This window comes from Drepanopeziza brunnea (assembly GCF_022702325.1).
Source record: "Drepanopeziza brunnea f. sp. 'multigermtubi' strain 214-2 chromosome Unknown ctg1, whole genome shotgun sequence".
Lineage (NCBI taxonomy): Eukaryota > Fungi > Ascomycota > Leotiomycetes > Helotiales > Drepanopezizaceae > Drepanopeziza > Drepanopeziza brunnea.
The window spans coordinates 4,195,974-4,213,290 of NW_027094064.1; the positions used below are offsets into that span (position 1 = coordinate 4,195,974).

General features: G+C 50.5%; 5 protein-coding genes across 6 annotated transcripts; 3 read left to right on the forward strand and 2 right to left on the reverse strand.

Annotated features, from left to right (window-relative positions):
• Nucleotides 1-426: 426 nt before the first annotated feature.
• Nucleotides 427-2,862, forward strand: L3040_000777 (uncharacterized protein; the record flags this gene model as incomplete). 2 transcript variants are annotated; one of them, XM_066155305.1, is made up of 2 exons in its annotated part: nt 427-1,451; nt 1,519-1,618. In XM_066155305.1, 2 exons carry the CDS (start codon nt 427-429, stop codon nt 1,616-1,618), a joined length of 1,125 nt encoding a protein of 374 aa, XP_066013338.1. The 2 variants fall into 2 exon arrangements, with proteins under 2 accessions (XP_066013338.1, XP_007288187.2); XM_007288125.2 differs by having other exon boundaries at nt 427-2,862.
• A 541-nt stretch (nt 2,863-3,403) lies between these two features.
• Nucleotides 3,404-5,822, reverse strand: L3040_000778 (uncharacterized protein; the record flags this gene model as incomplete). Its single annotated transcript, XM_007288124.2, has 6 exons — nt 3,404-3,788; nt 3,931-4,178; nt 4,231-4,823; nt 4,882-5,339; nt 5,590-5,610; nt 5,737-5,822. The coding sequence occupies 6 exons, from the start codon at nt 5,820-5,822 to the stop codon at nt 3,404-3,406; spliced, it is 1,791 nt and encodes a 596-aa protein (XP_007288186.2).
• Nucleotides 5,823-6,138: 316 nt separating this feature from the next.
• L3040_000779 (uncharacterized protein) lies at nt 6,139-7,562 on the forward strand (the record flags this gene model as incomplete). Its single annotated transcript, XM_066155306.1, has 3 exons — nt 6,139-6,211; nt 6,272-7,145; nt 7,193-7,562. The coding sequence occupies 3 exons, from the start codon at nt 6,139-6,141 to the stop codon at nt 7,560-7,562; spliced, it is 1,317 nt and encodes a 438-aa protein (XP_066013339.1).
• Nucleotides 7,563-14,086: 6,524 nt separating this feature from the next.
• L3040_000780 (uncharacterized protein) lies at nt 14,087-15,293 on the reverse strand (the record flags this gene model as incomplete). Its single annotated transcript, XM_007288121.2, has 3 exons — nt 14,087-14,628; nt 14,675-15,207; nt 15,271-15,293. The coding sequence occupies 3 exons, from the start codon at nt 15,291-15,293 to the stop codon at nt 14,087-14,089; spliced, it is 1,098 nt and encodes a 365-aa protein (XP_007288183.1).
• A 381-nt stretch (nt 15,294-15,674) lies between these two features.
• On the forward strand, nt 15,675-16,590 carry L3040_000781 (calmodulin; the record flags this gene model as incomplete). The annotated part of the gene is made up of 7 exons (XM_007288120.2): nt 15,675-15,677; nt 15,761-15,817; nt 15,905-15,920; nt 16,054-16,179; nt 16,244-16,314; nt 16,366-16,507; nt 16,556-16,590. 7 exons carry the CDS (start codon nt 15,675-15,677, stop codon nt 16,588-16,590), a joined length of 450 nt encoding a protein of 149 aa, XP_007288182.2.
• Nucleotides 16,591-17,317: the final 727 nt, after the last annotated feature.

Genomic DNA, 17,317 nt, shown 5'->3' on the forward strand with positions numbered 1-17,317 from the left:
TGCGAGCGTTGCTGGCATTACGACACGGCCCTGGCATCCTCCGCAGGCATTGACATTTCATCTTCCCATCTCCCCATCTCCTCATCTCCACATCCACGACCGTACGTTTTCTCGGTACGTCGTACTGTTCTCGGCCTGGTCTGATCACCACCCCGAACGAAGTGGCGAATCCGCTGTCAGCTCGTAGATATCCTTGTACGCCTCGCGGGAGAATACTGGTGTCGTGCAACTCTGTCGCCGTCAGCTGCGCGTGGCCCTCAAATTGAGGGAATTGCAAGCGAGCTTAATTATGATGTGCTTCCCTCTCGCTGTTAGTTGTTCTCCGTGCTTTGTTTCCGTCTGTAATTTTTGCGTTCTTTTGGCTCTGGTTTTTCCTTAGACTCTTGTCGAGTTCTGTGTAACGAAAAGAAAGAGACTAGAGTCAAGATGGACAGCTATGATGTCCAACGCAAGCCCATTCCAGAAGTCACACCAGCATCCATAACATCAGCCGGTCGCGAATTCTCCTCGTCTCCTCACCCCCAACCCACTGCTCAAAAGCCCAGCTGGTTGAGGCGGAAGAAGGAATCAGCCGCTGAGCATGTCGCCAAACACTTTGCAGCCGAGTTCGACGGCAAAAGGGGGTTCAACGGGCACTGGTTCCACCGGCCCGTCACGCAGGAGCAGACTCCCTTCGACAGCGCCGCCATCCTCGAGTCGGATGAGAAAGGCCGGTATCTGTTCCGCAACCATCTCGGCCAGGTGGCGCACAAATACGACGACGTGGCTACGTATCTCAGTCCGACGAACTACATTCCACGACGGCTGGTTGTTCAAGCTTCTCGATATGTCTTCCAGAACCAGATGGCGTCTGGGGATTGGCGACGCACGAGGATTACAGGGTCTGTGCCGACGGTGCTGAAGGTTGCCGAGTGGGCTTTGGGCCCTTCGAATCCGGATAAAGATGGCAAGCGCAGCGTTCATGGGAGAATCAACACGTTCTTCCGCATCATGTTTGTGGCGTTTCCGCTGCAGATCTTGCTGGTGCTGCCTACGACTGCGAAGTGGGAGAGCGATGAGATCCAGGACTTCTACAAGGATTTCCCGGGCTACCATTGGAAGTGGCCGAAACACGCTATCAATCCTCTGGATATGAGGCCTACCAAGACCAGCACCGTGCTGGCGAAAAAGGATGTCTCGTCTCGCAAGCGGCTTCTTCGTCCGAGACAGCTGGTTGTGTTCAGAGATGGCGAATGGGTTCTTGATGAAAATCCAGCAAGGGATATATCATATGTCTTTATTAGCTACGCCAACCGGCATTTTGATACAGATAACTCGCCCGCAGGCAGAAACATGATTGAGAAGATGGCCGCATACTCTGCTATCCAAGCCGGAAAATCCGCATACTGGCTCGACTACCGCTGCCGAGCCCCTGAAAAGGGTTCTCTCTTGGACGCAGACGTCTACAGAATGTGCGATGTTATCCGTGGCAGCTCCCACGTCGTCGTCATACTCAAAAGTGACTCCCTCACCCTGAAGCAAGAATGGGGATCTCGAATGTGGACACTCCCTGAAGCGCTTCTTGCACCCGGCGACGCGATTTACTGGTGTACGCCGACAGATGACAGCTTCAAAATGACAACCATGAAGAAGGTCGAGATGACCGGCTCAGTATGGGAAGATTGCGCCCAGGATTCCGACTCTGAAGACGGCGGCCCAACCCGTCTCCTCGCAGAACACTTTACCGGCCAACTGACCCTATCTCGCTTAGAAATTCTGAGCAGCGCCATCGCAGCCCTCAGCGACCGTTTCACAAACAACTACCAAGCCTTTGCCAAAGCAGACGTTGCATACGCCCTAATGGGCCTGTTACACTACCGCATCGAGAAAGACGCCGATGACACTCTCTTCCAAGCCATCGCCCGCCTTTCTTTAGCCAACGACTCGGACCACCTAATCGAGCGTATGGTCTCCCTCCTACCCTCCCCTCACAGCACGGGCTCCGCCTTCGAACAGCTCGCCCAGCCAGACCTCTACCACACCCACCTCTGGGACATCACGCCTTTATGCCAGGTCGTCGGCGTCGGCGACGAAAACAACACGGTTCTGCTAGACAACTGCAAGGCAATGCACATCCGGTGGAAGGGCTTCCCGCGCGCGAACGTCGTGCGCCACTTCGGCATGAAGAAGCTGCTTGCAGAGCTCTCCGTCATCGCCGGCGCCTGGTGGTTCCTGTTCGGCCTGAACCTGGCCATCACCTACGCGCCCTTCTACACCTTCTCAGACGGCCTGCAGGGCAACAGCCTGCTGTTCGCGCTGGAGGTGCTCGTCGCGGCCTTCTTCGCCGTCGGCTTCCTGCTGAGCCTCGTCGGCCCGTTCTCCGTGCGGCGGCTGTACGGCGGGCAGGTGCTGCAGAGCTCGCCGAGCCTGGTGGGCTTCGAGGGCGTGCTGCCGCTGGCGGAACTCGAGCCGCTGGTCTTTGGCAACGATAACGGCCGGCTGAGCTACGAGGCTTCGAGCACCCCGTTCTGCTACCCTTACCGCGACCCGGTCGAGCGCGTGGGCCGCGAGCCGGACTGGATCGCGGGCTGTCTGACTGATACTGCGGGGCTCGCCCGGGTGCAGAGTAGTCTGCCGCCTCGACACCACCTGTTCACGCTGGTGGATACGGGGAGCCTGTCAGTTAGCGTGTTTAGCGCCGAGAGGCCGCCCACGGTGGCGCTGCTGTGTGGGAGGGAGGGGGGCATGTTGAGGGCTGTTCTCTGTAGTTGGCGCTTCAAGAATGATTGTTTGTATAGGGAGACGGTGATCCGGATGCCGAGTGATGTTTACGAGAGCGCGAAGGCAAAGAGCTGGTTGAAGATTTGTTTGGGGGTTCGGTAAGCAGATACTATGTAGATGAGTGATGGGTTTCCAGCGGTTCTCTGATGCGTGGAGTTGGATCTGGGCGATTTTCATGCGATATCCTGTGAATTTTTTTCGAAGATGAGGGTTAGATAGAGATTGTTAATATGAATTGATCTCTTAGACTCGAAGGATATCTTTTTGTCCTCGTTGGTCGGCAAGAAGTTTGAATTCGACTTTGATCTTTCGGTCCTATAGATTTACCGACCTCACCCCCCCTCCCCCCCCACCCGAAACGCTTCTCTATGCGATGTGCATATCCCTTTATTTCAACCCGCTCCAAACTCCAATTTCATATGCCCAAAAATCTTTCAGCCCCTCCTCGCCATCCCTCCCTCCCTCTCTCTCCCTCTCCCTCCCTCTCCCTCCCTCTCCCTCCCTCTCCCTCCCTCTCCCTCCCTCTCCCTCCCTCTCCCTCCCTCTCCCTCCCTCTCCCTCCCTCTTTCCCTCCCTCTTTCCCTCCCTCTTTCCCTCCCTCTCTCCCTCCCTCTCTCTCAACCTGTCGTCACACTCCCGCTTATCACTCACCACCATCAGATAATATACTATCCACCCCGAACCCCTCCAAGATCTCATTCCCCACCCAGCCCTTCTCAAACACATAATTCAAGACCTCCATCGCACTCCCAAATGCGCCCTTATGCTTCGTTCGCACGTCCAGTCTGTGTTTCAGCTCCTTCGTCTCGGCCTCGAAGTCCTTGAGGGCGTCCTTGGACTTGGAGGAGGAGGTGCAGGACTTCTTGAGGGTCTTGGTGAGGTAGAAGAGGATGTAGCGGATCCAGAGGACGTTGGTGTAGGGGATGTGCTCGGACCAAGAGTGACCTTGGTTCAGGTCGAGGGAGGAGGCGTCGTGCCAGGAGGCCGGGAGCATGGTGTGGGTGCCGGTGAAGAGGTGGGTTCGCATGCTGAGTTTCGAGAATTGGATTAGCGAGGCAATAAAAATTGTATTCTGTGCAGATCTGTTTTGTTTTGTACTTGATTTGCTGAGAGTGGCGGGAAAAGAGGGAGGGAGGGAGGGGCGGAAGCGAGGGGGGAAGCGAAACGTACCGACGGTAATTGTCAAATTGCATGCCGCTTATACCACTGCCCTCGCCGTGGAAGAGCTCGAGGTCCTTCTCCAGATCTTTGAATACGATGTCGCCGTTCTTGACCTTGGCGCGGGAGAGACCGTAGTCGATGATCGTGACTGCGTAGCCGGAGAAGCCGTATTTGACGTTGCCATCAGTGGCTGGGTCATGCGCGGGGACATGGCTCTTTTGCCGGACGCAGATGTTGTTCTCGTGCAAATCGCGATGCTGGAAAGTTGTAAGTCGGTCGGTAGATCTTTGGTAGGAGGGGGGGAGATACCTCAAACTCGCACTCAACCTCAGCCCGACCCAAAGCCATGATGACACCGAGTAGCAGATCCCAGACTTGATCAATCGTCGCGACCTCGCATTCGTCCAACACGGTTCCTGCATCGGCGAGTTCAAGAACCAGGAAAGTGGACTCATCCGTAAAGGTCTCGGGATCCGGAAAGTATGAGTTTGCCTCCTCCCCAATTTCTTTCCCGAGATACTCTGTATAAGCCACGTGAAGAGCCGGGGCCCATTTGCCTTTCATGAGATGTGCATCTTTAAAACCGACAAATCCTGGAACTTCGGCGAGAATGTTCATGATACGGATCTCAGCAACAAGGTCTATTGCGTCAATAGCCGTCTCAATCAAAGAAGAAGCGGGATCATTAGGAACATTAAGCTGTAAAAGTTTGATAATAGATGTCCCTTGTTTAATGTTAATCCGATAGACTTCTGCGAAGGACGCCTCGGCTATCTTGGAAATAATGGCAGAAGGAGGGATCACTTCAGACCACTTGGAGACAATCAATTCGGAGCCTCGGTCAATTTTGTACGCATCAGCAAGGATTGCCAGATGCTTGGGTGCGGGCTCTCCATAGTAGGCTGGTCTGTAATTAGTTACTTGATCTGAAAAGAAAACGAAAGATTGCGGGAGAATTACTGCGATCGATGCCAGTATGCTCGGAGTTAGGCAGTATGGAGTCCTCTTGAAGAGGGGCAGATCTATCGGCAACCCTAGAGTCAGTATCTAAATCTTCTGCGTCACTTTCGGGCTCTGCTTCATCGTTGCCAGTGTCTTGGCTGCTGTCGTCGTTGCTGCCGGGCTCGACTTCTCCATCTTCTTCCTCGGAATCCCTAGACTCGCTGGATTCATCTTGGTTGGCTTTTGGCCGAGGAGACTCCTGGGAAACTTCGTCGAGTGTTTGAGTTATGGAGCGCCAGTCGTCCAAAGGTTGAGAGCGGGTAGAGCGGGTAGAGCGGGTTTCTTGAGAGCCAAGGGTCCCTCGGGTTGATGAAGTTGGAGACGCTCGCTGACCGAATATCGCGTCAGCTGTAGGGGCAACATTTCGGCGTCTGGTGCCATATTGACGTGGTCTGCCCATTGAAGAAGCAGGAGTTCTGACAGAAGATGATTGTTAGGAGATGTAATGGCATAATAGCTTGTACGATGGATGGACTTGAAACTGGGAGTATGAATAACAGTATAGTTCCTGCATATCCCAACAGCACTGAACGAATATTCAAAGATTCTCGATCTGTGTGTGGTAATTCTGGCCATCTGCTGCTTACAGCAAAAGAAGAATTCCCGGCCAGGCCACTGGCAGGTTGTTTACATCACGTGATATGAAGATGTTGATCTGGAACGTACCGTGAGAGAAGAGGAGTCAGGCTGGAAGTAATAAAAAGTTAGTAAAAGTTAATAAAAGTAAGGCGCCTCCACGCAGAGAGACGGAGGGGAGGATGGATCAAGGGTGGATTAATTGTTCAGCAGAGCAGGAAGAATTGATTTACTCACTCTCTTGGTTCATCGTCTCTGCATGCACAGAGACAGAGACAATCACCCAGATGCTTGAGGCACGATGTGACCATAGGGTAAGCCATTGTTCGGTTAGCTGTAAGCGACGGGACTACCTCGGTTCGGACTTTGTGGCTGGCGATGGTGGTGTTCAGTCTTAACGCCGAAAAGTGAACTTTGGGACGAAAACGCCAAGAAGGATGATGTAGACCAGGGTGACGCTGAATTGGCGTGCACGTGCACTAGCGTCTCCCACCTCACCTGACAGGGCTGAGGGCCTGAGGCTGACGGAGCGAGCGAGCGAGCCCAGACCAGATTATCTCCATCCTCAGTCACTCTTTTTTCCCACACTCTCTACTCACGCGACAGCCATCCACTCGCTGAGAGCTGCACATATCCCTGATGGCGGCATTGTTCAAAGCCCTCTTCGGAGGCTCCAATCCATCCGCATCCCCAATTCCCGCTGGCGACTCAGGTAAGCAAGCTCTCCGGCGCAATTCAGGATCACGGCGAGGTACTAATCCCCCACATCCAGACTTCGCAGATTTCGCCAGTGCCCCAGAGCCAGCGCCGGCAGCATTTGCCGCCTCATCTCCGGTTAGCTTCATGCGCGCAGGAGCTGCTCCAACGGGCGCGGCGGTCCCCTACACGAAATGGTACAACATCCACGAGCGGCACTCCCTGGGCGATTTCAAGCAGGAGGCTGTCATTATAGGATTAATCTTGATCATCATCATGGTCCACATCCTGGGCACAAGCTCGAACCGAAAGAGGGCGAAGGCATGGATTGACGCGCATGCGACTGTCCTCCAGAAGGAATTTGCCTTGGTAGGATTTGGGGGTCGAAGGGCCCCTGACGGCGCGACCCAGATTCTCGAGCTCCCCGAAGATCTCTTGAAAGAAAAGGCTCCCAACGAGTTTGCGACTTACGCGACTGGTAGACAAAATGTCGCATTCGTCGATGTGACCCTCACTCTCTTCAAGAGATACAGCCCGCTCACGATGTTCTTCGAGTTCGTGCTGAGTCTGTTCTTTGACAGTATGCAGGCGCCAGTTGAGAAGATGGAGGCTGTTCTCTACCCGTTCGACGGGCGTGAGGCCCTGACAATTACGGGCCAAGTTCCCGGGGCTCACGAGGTGCGCAAGGATACCAAGAGCAACTACGATGGGTTCGTTTGGGCGATTGTGAACAAGGAGACCATGAAGCAGCTTCGTGAAGAGAGATATGATGTCTCGATCACTAGCACCAAGGACAGCCCAAAGCTACCAAGTTGGGCTACTGTGATGAGTGAAAGTGCCGAGATCACTGACTTCCTCTTGACCCCTGAGCTCATCCAGGCCATCGAAAATGCTGGAGAGCTATTCAACCACTTGATCATTACCGATCAGCCTATTGACCGGCCATTGAAGTCAGTAAAATATACATGATGTCAAATCCATTGCTGACTTTGTCCAGACTCGAGGAGACCGCCCCCAAAAAGCGCATATACCTGTCACTCCGAATTCCTTCCAGCGATTTCTCCCCGATTCTCTCTATCTTCCAATACTTCATCCGTGTTACCGATATCCTCGCCCAGTCCGCTCATTTCCGCCCCGAAGTCCTGCGCAAAGTGCGCAACACCCGTGACGAACTGATCCGTAAGCTCCAAAAGGCCGACGACGACGTAAAGGCTGAAGAGCGAAACATCGAGAAAGAGAAGGCCAAGAAAGTGAAGCGCGATCTTGAATTGAAAGCTCTAGACGCCAAGGGACAGAAGAAATTCCTCGAGAGGGAGAGGGAGAAGGAATTGCGGAAGAATCAGAAGAAGTATACTTCCAAGGGCTGACAAAGCAACGACTGAGTTATGTTGCTGTGTAGGTAAGACCTGCGCATTAAAAGCATGGTTGTGGACTGGTCAACGATCAGGGTGTATACTATCTCTGCCTTCTTGTAACTGATTCTCTCACCTAGCACTTTCCTAGCAATCAACCGAAGTATCTATTTTTTTTTTTTGGCAAGTGCCTATCATCACTTCTTATGTCTTTTAACGTCCCAAAATTTGAGTCGAAATTCGCTGCGGCATGCAATAAAGACCTCCTGAACCAGCAATCATCCACTGACTTCTGACCCAATTCCAGGCCCAATTCATCTACTTTCAACTCCTCTCATGTCCCAGACTGAATTCCAGATTGACTTGCAAGATGCAACGAGCCTTTGGGAAGTCAGACAACCCCGGGATGTGAATCTTTCGGGTCTGCCTCCTTCACCGGGTGTGCAAGCCCCCTGCAAGTGCTGCGTGTCAATCACGATAATATGGTTTGGGCGTAGTTAGTCCGGGCTGCTTGACTTGAGGTTTGCTTATTGGTATCATTTCACCATAGATGCATGCCACCTCGAGTTGGCTCTGTGTCAACTGACCAACTGCGCCCACGATATCATAACACCTGAACTCCGTTCAGCCCGATCTGACGATAAGCTTTCACGTCAGACAAAATCGCTTCTCTCGACCTACCTAAGCCTCGATATCTCATCTTCCCGAACATTTCCTATGCTATAGCCGAATACCTCCGTCCGCAACATCAACATCAACAGACAGCGGTTCGATGCTTCCCCATTCGGTCTCAGCCTCCACTGCGCCCTCCTTCTATTCAAAACCAGGCGCCCGCATAATCACCACTCACAGTCCACTCCGTTCTTCAAAAGCAATATCGAAGCATCGACTTACGAGATTGTCACGTTTGTCATGAATAAGGCGCAGCTCGCCGATCCAATCATAGGGGAGTGTGACCTTTTCAGCCTTACGTGAAAGTCGCCTTGGCGACGTAACGTTACAAGGCTGATAGATCCTTCAAGAGCTCCTTCGTGCCTGCTGGATGACAGATCTGACGCATCAAGTGCTACCGACCGGCTGCCTGTGGATGGCGCAGTTCAGACTAGCGCAGGCGAGTTTAGCTAAATCCTCAGCTCCGTTCCTGACGAGTATGTATTAAAGGTAGGCAGTCCAGCTCCTCATTCTCGGATGCCATACATACAAACCAACAAACCAACAAACAAACAACCATAGCACCAAAACAGACCAAAGCAAGACATGTGTTTCGGAAGCAAAGCCACGCCTCCATACGACGGCGCTGGTCCCCGACCGGCGCAGTATAACCCGTATCCTCAAGCGCCGATGAAGCAACCGCGCAGGTACATCTCTCCTCCCTCCTTTCCTCTCTCCACCCCCCAACCCTTCTCCTTGCTGTATTAGAAGGCAGATTCGAGTATATCTCTTGCGGCTTTGGGGTTGACGATTTGCACAGGAAGAAGAGATACGCCCATGCTTCCGTGGATTATCCAGTCTCTGACGGCGGTAACTTCGGTGGTACGAGCGGCCATCATGGACATCACGGTGGGGGAGGCTGGTTTGGCGGTGATGGGGTGGGAGGTGGAGGAGGGGGTGATGGAGGCGGTGGAGGCGGAGGCGGAGATGGTGGAGGTGGAGGTGGAGGGGGAGGTGGAGGGGGAGGAGATGGTGGTGGTGGAGGAGGGTGTTGAAGAGAATGATGGCTACGAGTGAGAGTCGAGTGGACGTATGCTCATGATACCATGATCCTGATTTTTCGATTTTTGTTACAGGTTTGAATTGGCTACGGGGAGTTTGCCATGGGTCTGAATATCGATGTTGATGTTGATGTTATGCATGGTTTTCATCCCGTTCTTCGGTCAGGATAGGTAATTGAGGAAAACGTGAGAAGAATGTATTGCTATTTTATTTGACTTACCTGACATGGTTTATTATTATTCTTTCACTCGGAATCTTGCATAGGCAACGAATGACCTGACGCAAATCTCTTGATCTGTACGAAGTACCTAGCCCACCCTTTCCCCCCACCGCTATTTACGGATTTTATCCGTGACCTTCATTGTTCAGATCACTACGGTGGCATATTAATGGTGAGTTGGGTGGTGTGAAGGGATTTGGAGACTAGGAGAGGAATCTAAGAAGTAGTATTCCACTTTGTAGGATAGGAGGGAGATGGGATGGGTATTAGAGTTGGGTTGTTAGCTGTGTGCTGGGATTGATTTTAAGGAGAAAAAGAACAAGAGGGGGGGGCTTGACCTTGAATAGGTACTGCGCGCGGAGATTGCGAATTTGGATGGATGTTTGTAAACTCCTGGTAGAGAGTTCGTGGGGAGGGAGGGTAAGGGGGGGTTGAGGATCGGGTATGTTTTTGGTAATGAGAGCTTATAGAGAGCTTGTAGAGGGCATGGATTTAGTAAGTAGGTTTACTTTGACGACGTTGGATTTTTTTCATCTTCGCTGTCGAAGTCTTTTGTTAGGCGATTAGAATTCAATAAGGTCAAGGATCCAATGTTTGGGAAGAGAATCTCTTGACTTGAATCTCAGAAAGGCTTCAAGGAGCTTGAGTATATATAGAGAGCTTTTTGGAGGTGTTGCTAGCGCCGTACAGGGCTGGGTCTATAGTCTGGTGGCCTGCATGTTTCGGTAAATACAATGATAAACCCTCTTGCATGCGATCCTCCTTAGGATCTAACATATCTGCTTGAGATGGTAATTCCATAGGAAGCTACTGCTATCTTTATGCGTTAGATCTGGGGGACCTTTCTGCAGCTTTGAAGAAGCTCGCTTGAGAGCTTACTTTGTAAACACTCTCTAACTTTACAACTATATTAGAGCATCTGAAGCCGGTTTCAATACCGAACTCGTGGAGGTCTTCGATGGAGATTAAAAATGGAAAATTGCAGCTCACTCACGGTTAAATTCCAGTCGCTTTTTGACCAGTGACCACCGACTTTGCGATCCATTTCTTTAGCTACGAGAAGCATTCGGATCGTCGAGAATCGGATAGAAGAAATTACTCTGTCATTCTCATCACCTGTAGATTTCGATCCCTCGAGGAAATTCCCTGAAAGATCTTCGTATTCTGATGCCTAGCGTGAGTAGTGTATTTGACGGATAAGCTTACCTGGAGTTGTAGCTGAATAATTCCTTGGCGCCTCGCTTAGCTCAGCTCTCGCTTTAGGTCTAGACTTTAGATATAGCTGCAAGACCTACTTATGCGGATTCCGAATTCTACATTTGCTTTCACTCCATTACGCAATCAATAAAGAGCTCCGTTTTTTCCTCAATTAGTTTGCAGAAATAGAAACCAAAAGTTCAAATACTACTATGACTTCAGAGCAAGCTGGCTGTGTCTTTTGACGCTATTAAGCCTTGGCGATAAAGCGAAAGTAAACAATCAGAATACGAGAAAGAGACCGAAATATGGCACCGCTAAGGAGTGACCCGCTGCTTCAGTACTTACCAACCCGACGCAGTGCAGATTCTGGTGGCGAGAATTGCCCAGAATATCTTTCCGTCCGGCAGAGCTTACGTGGATGCAACTCCTTCCTTGGTCTAAGAGAATCCAATGCTTACGCAGCTAGCTAGGTTCCAAACTCCATCACTTGCTAGATCCACCTCTTCAAGCGAGAAGCAATGATCAACAACGCATAAGAGATCCAACCAGCAACCAGTCGATTCTGCAAGCGTCGTCAACCACAATAACAGGCACAAGGTCAATGAGGCGGAAGCTGTGTTCAGAAAATCCCCCATCAATTTTCTATCCCGTTTTTCACCATCATCTGATTTGGAGTCTGGAAGATTAAAAGGTATGCGCGAGTACTCCATAAATGGCTTCCCCAGTGGCGGTTTTCGCAAGAGAGTTTTGCTGTGAAGGATACTGTTGCTGCCATTGCTACGGAACAGCCAATTCGGCGTGGGACAATTCCTGTTAAATATCTTTGGATATTGCGAGTAAAAAATAGGCCTCAGCTATCAGAATCTAGCTAATCATGAGTCTTGACCTGCAAATATCCTTGGATGTTGCGAATGACAAACAGGCCTCAGCTGTCGAAATCCGGCCGATCTCTTGTTGCAATGTGCACATACTGAAATAGCAAGATATTTAACCACCATAAAATCACCTCGGCCGGCCCCACTCTACTCGAGGACGCATCTTCAATACTCAGTTAGGATGCCTTATAATTGTCCAACCTCGGGCTAACAAAGATGCAGCAAGGACCCGCATTCAAACCACACTATACACATAGATCCCCATTATCTATCAATTTGCCTCGGACTATTCAAGAGACCGAATTATATTGGCAGTATTACCACGCGGCAGCATGAGAACATCAATCGAAAGCCAACCCAAACTCAGTCTGTCGATTACACACGACCCACCGGGATAGTTCAAGCCCAAAAGAGATTTCGCTGCCAACAGATGAATCGTCGTCATTTCACTATAGCCTCAGCTTTCATCTGCTCACTGCAGAGCGCGCTTTCCCAACTTTGAGGAGGAATCCTGACCGTGCTACGAAGCCGAATTCAAAAAACATGATTTTAGATAAAAGGTATACCCCGTCCCGGGCCAGCCATAAGAAGAATCTAACGGAGTAAATTCGTTCTGTCCCTTCCACAGAGAGCTTCGTCTCCCTTATATACATACTATGCCCTAGCCTCGACCTCGTTTATCTCATAAGGAATCAGGCGAGGCCTTGAATCTCGAAATGTGCATGTTCGAGAAATTCACCATATCAATTTAGAGACAAGTAGACGGCTGTTATCGAGCTGAAATAAGTATGTAATCCTCAACAAAGAAAGCTTTCTTTGAATCCATATGAGAGAGTAATCAGAAGACGAAGAAAAATTGCGTTTGATAAGGAGGAACTGCGAGGTGGTGTTGGGTCCAATCCGGAAATTATGCTTTTGCTCCAGATACAGGAGGGGATAGCGATAGAATGTATAGAGCCCGTAAGTTAGCGAATAAATGAAAGTGCTGTTGAGAAAAGAAGTGTTGTCACTTCTGTTTATCTCGCCGTGTCTTTCTGCTATTGCTGTGATCGATTGCGGAAGGAGCAGGCAGAGCAAAACTGCATCTTAGAAGTGATCCAAGGCATGGGAAGGGATAGCCCTTATTGAAGGGTTGGCCGGTGGGATTTTGTTGTCCCAAACCGTGATGACTTGCAAGCTGGCACCGAACAGCTAGACACTGAGCAGTCGGGCAGGGGGCTTTTCCTACCATATCACACTTTGTAATTGTTTGTGTTTAAATCTCTCTTATATATGACGATAGCAGCAGGATCCTAACACAAAGGGCAGTGACTTATCTTGTGTGTTGCACCACTCGAATCGCTAGTCTGAAAATACTCGACACTATTTATCCTGCAGAATTATTCCAGACCAACACTGTATATTATATCCCGCTAAGAGTTGCCTAACTAAGCAGGCGAATAGACCAACGAAAGCCTTAGAAACACTTCCGTATAGGTACAACATAGCACCCGGCTTTCGACCTAATCGTACCCCTGTAAGTATCCCAGATATTTTGTAATCAAGAAATGAGAGTGAAAGCCGCCAAATCCGTCCAAGCCCATAATTGAGTGATTACTCAACTGCCAGACTTCTTCTTAATCATCATCAGTCACAATGAACGGCACCTCGAGTAAATAGCCAAATTTTATATCAGCCAAAGACTTGACATACACCTCCTTCCAATTGGAAATCGAATTGACCGAGCTTGCGAAGATGTACTGCAAGCACAGTGATATGTACGCTCAAGGAAGACTATATGATAGGAGCAGATGCATACTTCTTCTCACGGAGAATGGACCACTGTAGCTCGTGTGAAACCTAAGCTGATCACGAATTTCAAATAGCGCAAAAAGAGCGAGGTTGTAATTCCGACTATCAACGCGTAAACAAAACTACCATGGAACATACCCTGTCACCTGAATATTCCCTACCAACAAGTTAGAACACAGCTCACTCAAAGGTGCCACACGCAATAACCGCAATATAAGAATCGGTCGGATATTCATTATACGCAAAGAGCACTGAGCGCGCAGCTACGACCAGCTGATATATGGAATCAATGAATCGAATGATGATGGTATCTGGCACGGGGCTTGTGAGTAGTAGCTCCTTGGTGTACTGTGCTTACATACCTACCGAGCCCGAGGGAATGGGGTGGGAAGGGAAGCTGGACTTGAGGACTTTGTTTACCTTAGCCGAAAAGAAGCGTGGAGATAGGTAAGCAGGCTCCACTGCAAGGATTCCTCAGTGTGACTTTCGTGCCTCGCCGGCTAGGGATTTTGGCCGCAAGCGAAAATCGATGGCAGCCAGCGAGTCCCTAGGCTAAAGTTCGACGGCTGATACAGAATGAAGGCAGAGGACAGCGACAAACGTATGAACGAACGTGTGAAGGAAGCCGCTTGGCTGGATCCTACTTCTAGGGACTGAGCAATTCACATCCAATCTTTCATCCACCACCCATAGCCCAGGACGACACACGACAAAGTAAAATCGCTGGGGTATCAATATTTTCAAGGCGGCAACACAGTATCCGCCGCCGTATCCGGGCCGAGCCCCGGATTCTCATCCAAACTCCCACTATCGTTCGCACTCCCGTTCCCACTGCTCCTCTTCGGCTTCACCATGAGCAGGATAAACATGCCCACCACAAGTAGAATCAATAAGAAGATAACCCGCCTCTTCGTTCCCTTCTTCTGATACCCACTCGCTATAGTCAACTCCTTATCTGCGGCCTTGACATCTACCGCCATACGCTCTACATTATAATCGATCCGATCCAGCATCGTGCCCTGGTCGATAATCATTGTTTGCAGCTCTTTGAAGATGTCGGCTAATTCAATGATGCCTTGGGCAATGTCAGTGATTTCGCGCTCCCGCTGCATGATTGCTGCGTCGTTGGAGGTAAGCTGTTTCTGGGAAGTTTGCTGAAGAGTAGATTGCGAGTATGACTTGTCGGCGTCGGATTCCATGAGGGACGGGTCAGTGTAGGATGTGTAGAGAGGGGTCGAGGAGCGGTCTATGGAGGGGTTCATGCCGGAGAGGCCACGGAGTTCTGTATGCATCAGGATCGAACCCGGAGATTTGTGAGAGGGACATACTTTTAAGGTATGCGCTCTGCTTTTTCCTGAAGCCTGCGCTGGCCTCCTGCACCCGTCCTGCGAGCGAGATTTGTATGTTCCTCGCCATGGTCTCTTCTCCCTTGCTAATGCCACCTTGCTGCTTATTTTCTCTGACCATCTGCTCCACCTTCTGTATCGCTGCCTGGCAGTTGTGAAAGCCCCTCGTGATGTCCTGCGTTAGCCTCTCAATCTCGCTCTCCTCATCCCTCTTCACTTCCTCGTCGTCAAATCCCGGCAATACGTGCTTCTGGTGCAGTTTCTCCAGTTTGACACTCTTCGCCGCAATGTCCGTCAGATACTCGGTTACCTCATCTGATATATCTGCCCACCTCGGGGGCAGAAGGTCCATTTCTATTACAGCATCGCCGTCGTCCTCGAATGCGCCGGCGGACATGAGACCTTGCCGCTCCGAGGAACCGGACGGGATGGAGGAGCTGTAGCCATTGCCGGACGAGGAGTACTTGGTCTTCTTTGCCGGGTGGTGTGCGTAGGATTGGCGGTAGGAAATGTAGCTGGGGGATGTCAGTTAGTAGCTGGACAGGCAGGTGTACGTGTACATGGAGGGTGGAATGTACAGATTCGTGCGATCGCGCCACATGGCGGCGGTTGTTGGAGGTTTTGAGGTCAGTATAGAGCTGTATTAGATGATCGTCAAGACCAAGGAATCGTCGATTAGAGAATTAGTAGAGAAGGTGAGATTGTATTCATTGTGATGGTGAAGAGGTGTCGATGTCACCTACTGGCCACCGTACTCCGTACAGCTGGAATTTGATGCTCCCGTCCCCACTTTTACTACTTAGCACCCGCGCAATCGACGCTCATCATCAATCTCCTTGTCGTCTGCCCAACAAGCCCTCCGTCTTCGACCTTCAACTCACCTCGATATACTCCCCCTCCCTCTCCCCCAGCCCGACGACACATTACTCAAACAACAAATTCATTACAACACCCTGACAACTTTCTCTGCACCTTTCACAAGATGGTACGGTTTCCCGCACCGCCTGACAATCTCAGGCGACCCCGCGATTCTATCCTGGAGTCCTTCTAATGTCTGGGGATCTACAGGCTGATTCTCTTACCGAAGAGCAAGTGTCCGAGTTCAAGGAGGCCTTCTCCCTGTTTGTAAGTGCTGCTGCCCCTTTCTTCAGCCGCAGCGAGAGCCGGAAGGCGTCTTTACAAAATTGGCTTGCTGACATTTCCGTGCAATAGGACAAGGATGGTGATGGTCAGTACCCCAATACCTACTCCCAAGCGCTACCATAGCAAAGCATTAAGCAAAATCAACAATGGTTGCCCACCGACAAGGCTCAGGGGCAAGGTCATCCAGGAGACGACAAAGGCTGATAGGGTATTCACAGGACAAATCACTACCAAGGAGCTGGGAACCGTCATGCGATCGCTGGGCCAGAACCCTTCCGAATCCGAGCTTCAGGACATGATCAACGAAGTAGACGCCGACAACAACGGCACCATCGATTTCCCAGGTGCGGCCTTCCTCCGAACAGCAGGCGAAATAGTTGGGTGATGGGAGTTGCTGACGCGTGGCAGAGTTCCTGACAATGATGGCGAGAAAGATGAAGGATACCGATTCCGAGGAAGAGATCAGAGAGGCTTTCAAGGTATGCAGGATTACCTGGTGGGGTCTTGGGGGATAGGGCTGATAGAAGCAGGTTTTCGATCGTGATAACAACGGTTTCATCTCCGCTGCCGAGCTCCGCCATGTTATGACATCCATCGGTGAGAAATTGACGGATGACGAGGTTGACGAGATGATCAGAGAGGCTGATCAAGACGGTGATGGGCGAATTGACTGTTTGTCCCGTCCCCCAAGTTCAAGCAGAACTAGCTAACAATGTACAGACAACGAGTTCGTTCAGCTCATGATGCAGAAGTAGAGCATTTCTGGGCGCTCTGTGCACGAGGCAAGCTAGCAGGCTCCGGATCTTGCACGGTCGTTCCTGGACGGCTGGATATCGGATCGGGGCCGAGCATCTCTCATGAAAAATGGCTAGGTGGAAGGTCTGGGTCTCAAATAACGTTAGGATGATTACCCTTCAAATTCAATGCGGTCTACTTTCGAGGACACTTTTGGTTGAAATGGTGTGTTTGTGTGGATCGCTCTCCTCTCAAGCGTTCCATTTCAATCCAGGATAATGAACTGTGACATCCGAAAGAGAAGATTTATCCTGGGCGGTTTCGAGGCAATTGAAGACCAATCTGTCTCTCAATTGAGCTTTTGTCTTGTGATTAGCCCTTCCCTAATAAATCATGTCAAGATCAACGTGTGGATTTGAGAACATCTTGTATGAGGCTCTTACGGATGCTTGTTATCTGATCTGGGATCATGGATTATTTTCCAGGTCAAAGGCCGTCGTCAAAATCAACAGTGACCGCATATCCGTAGATCCCTGCCAAGACGGCAAGTGGGACGCGATCAATATATCCCCAGATATCAGATAACCACAACTCAAGACACTTCTCGCTTACCTTACTTCTACATTCTTTTCACTTCAACCTCCTTGTAGAGGCTTTTCTTTCTGCTTGATGACTATCTTGGGATTCTGAATTCATTGTAACTTGTATCCAGTACATTACAATACATTATTATACGTCCTTCCCTAT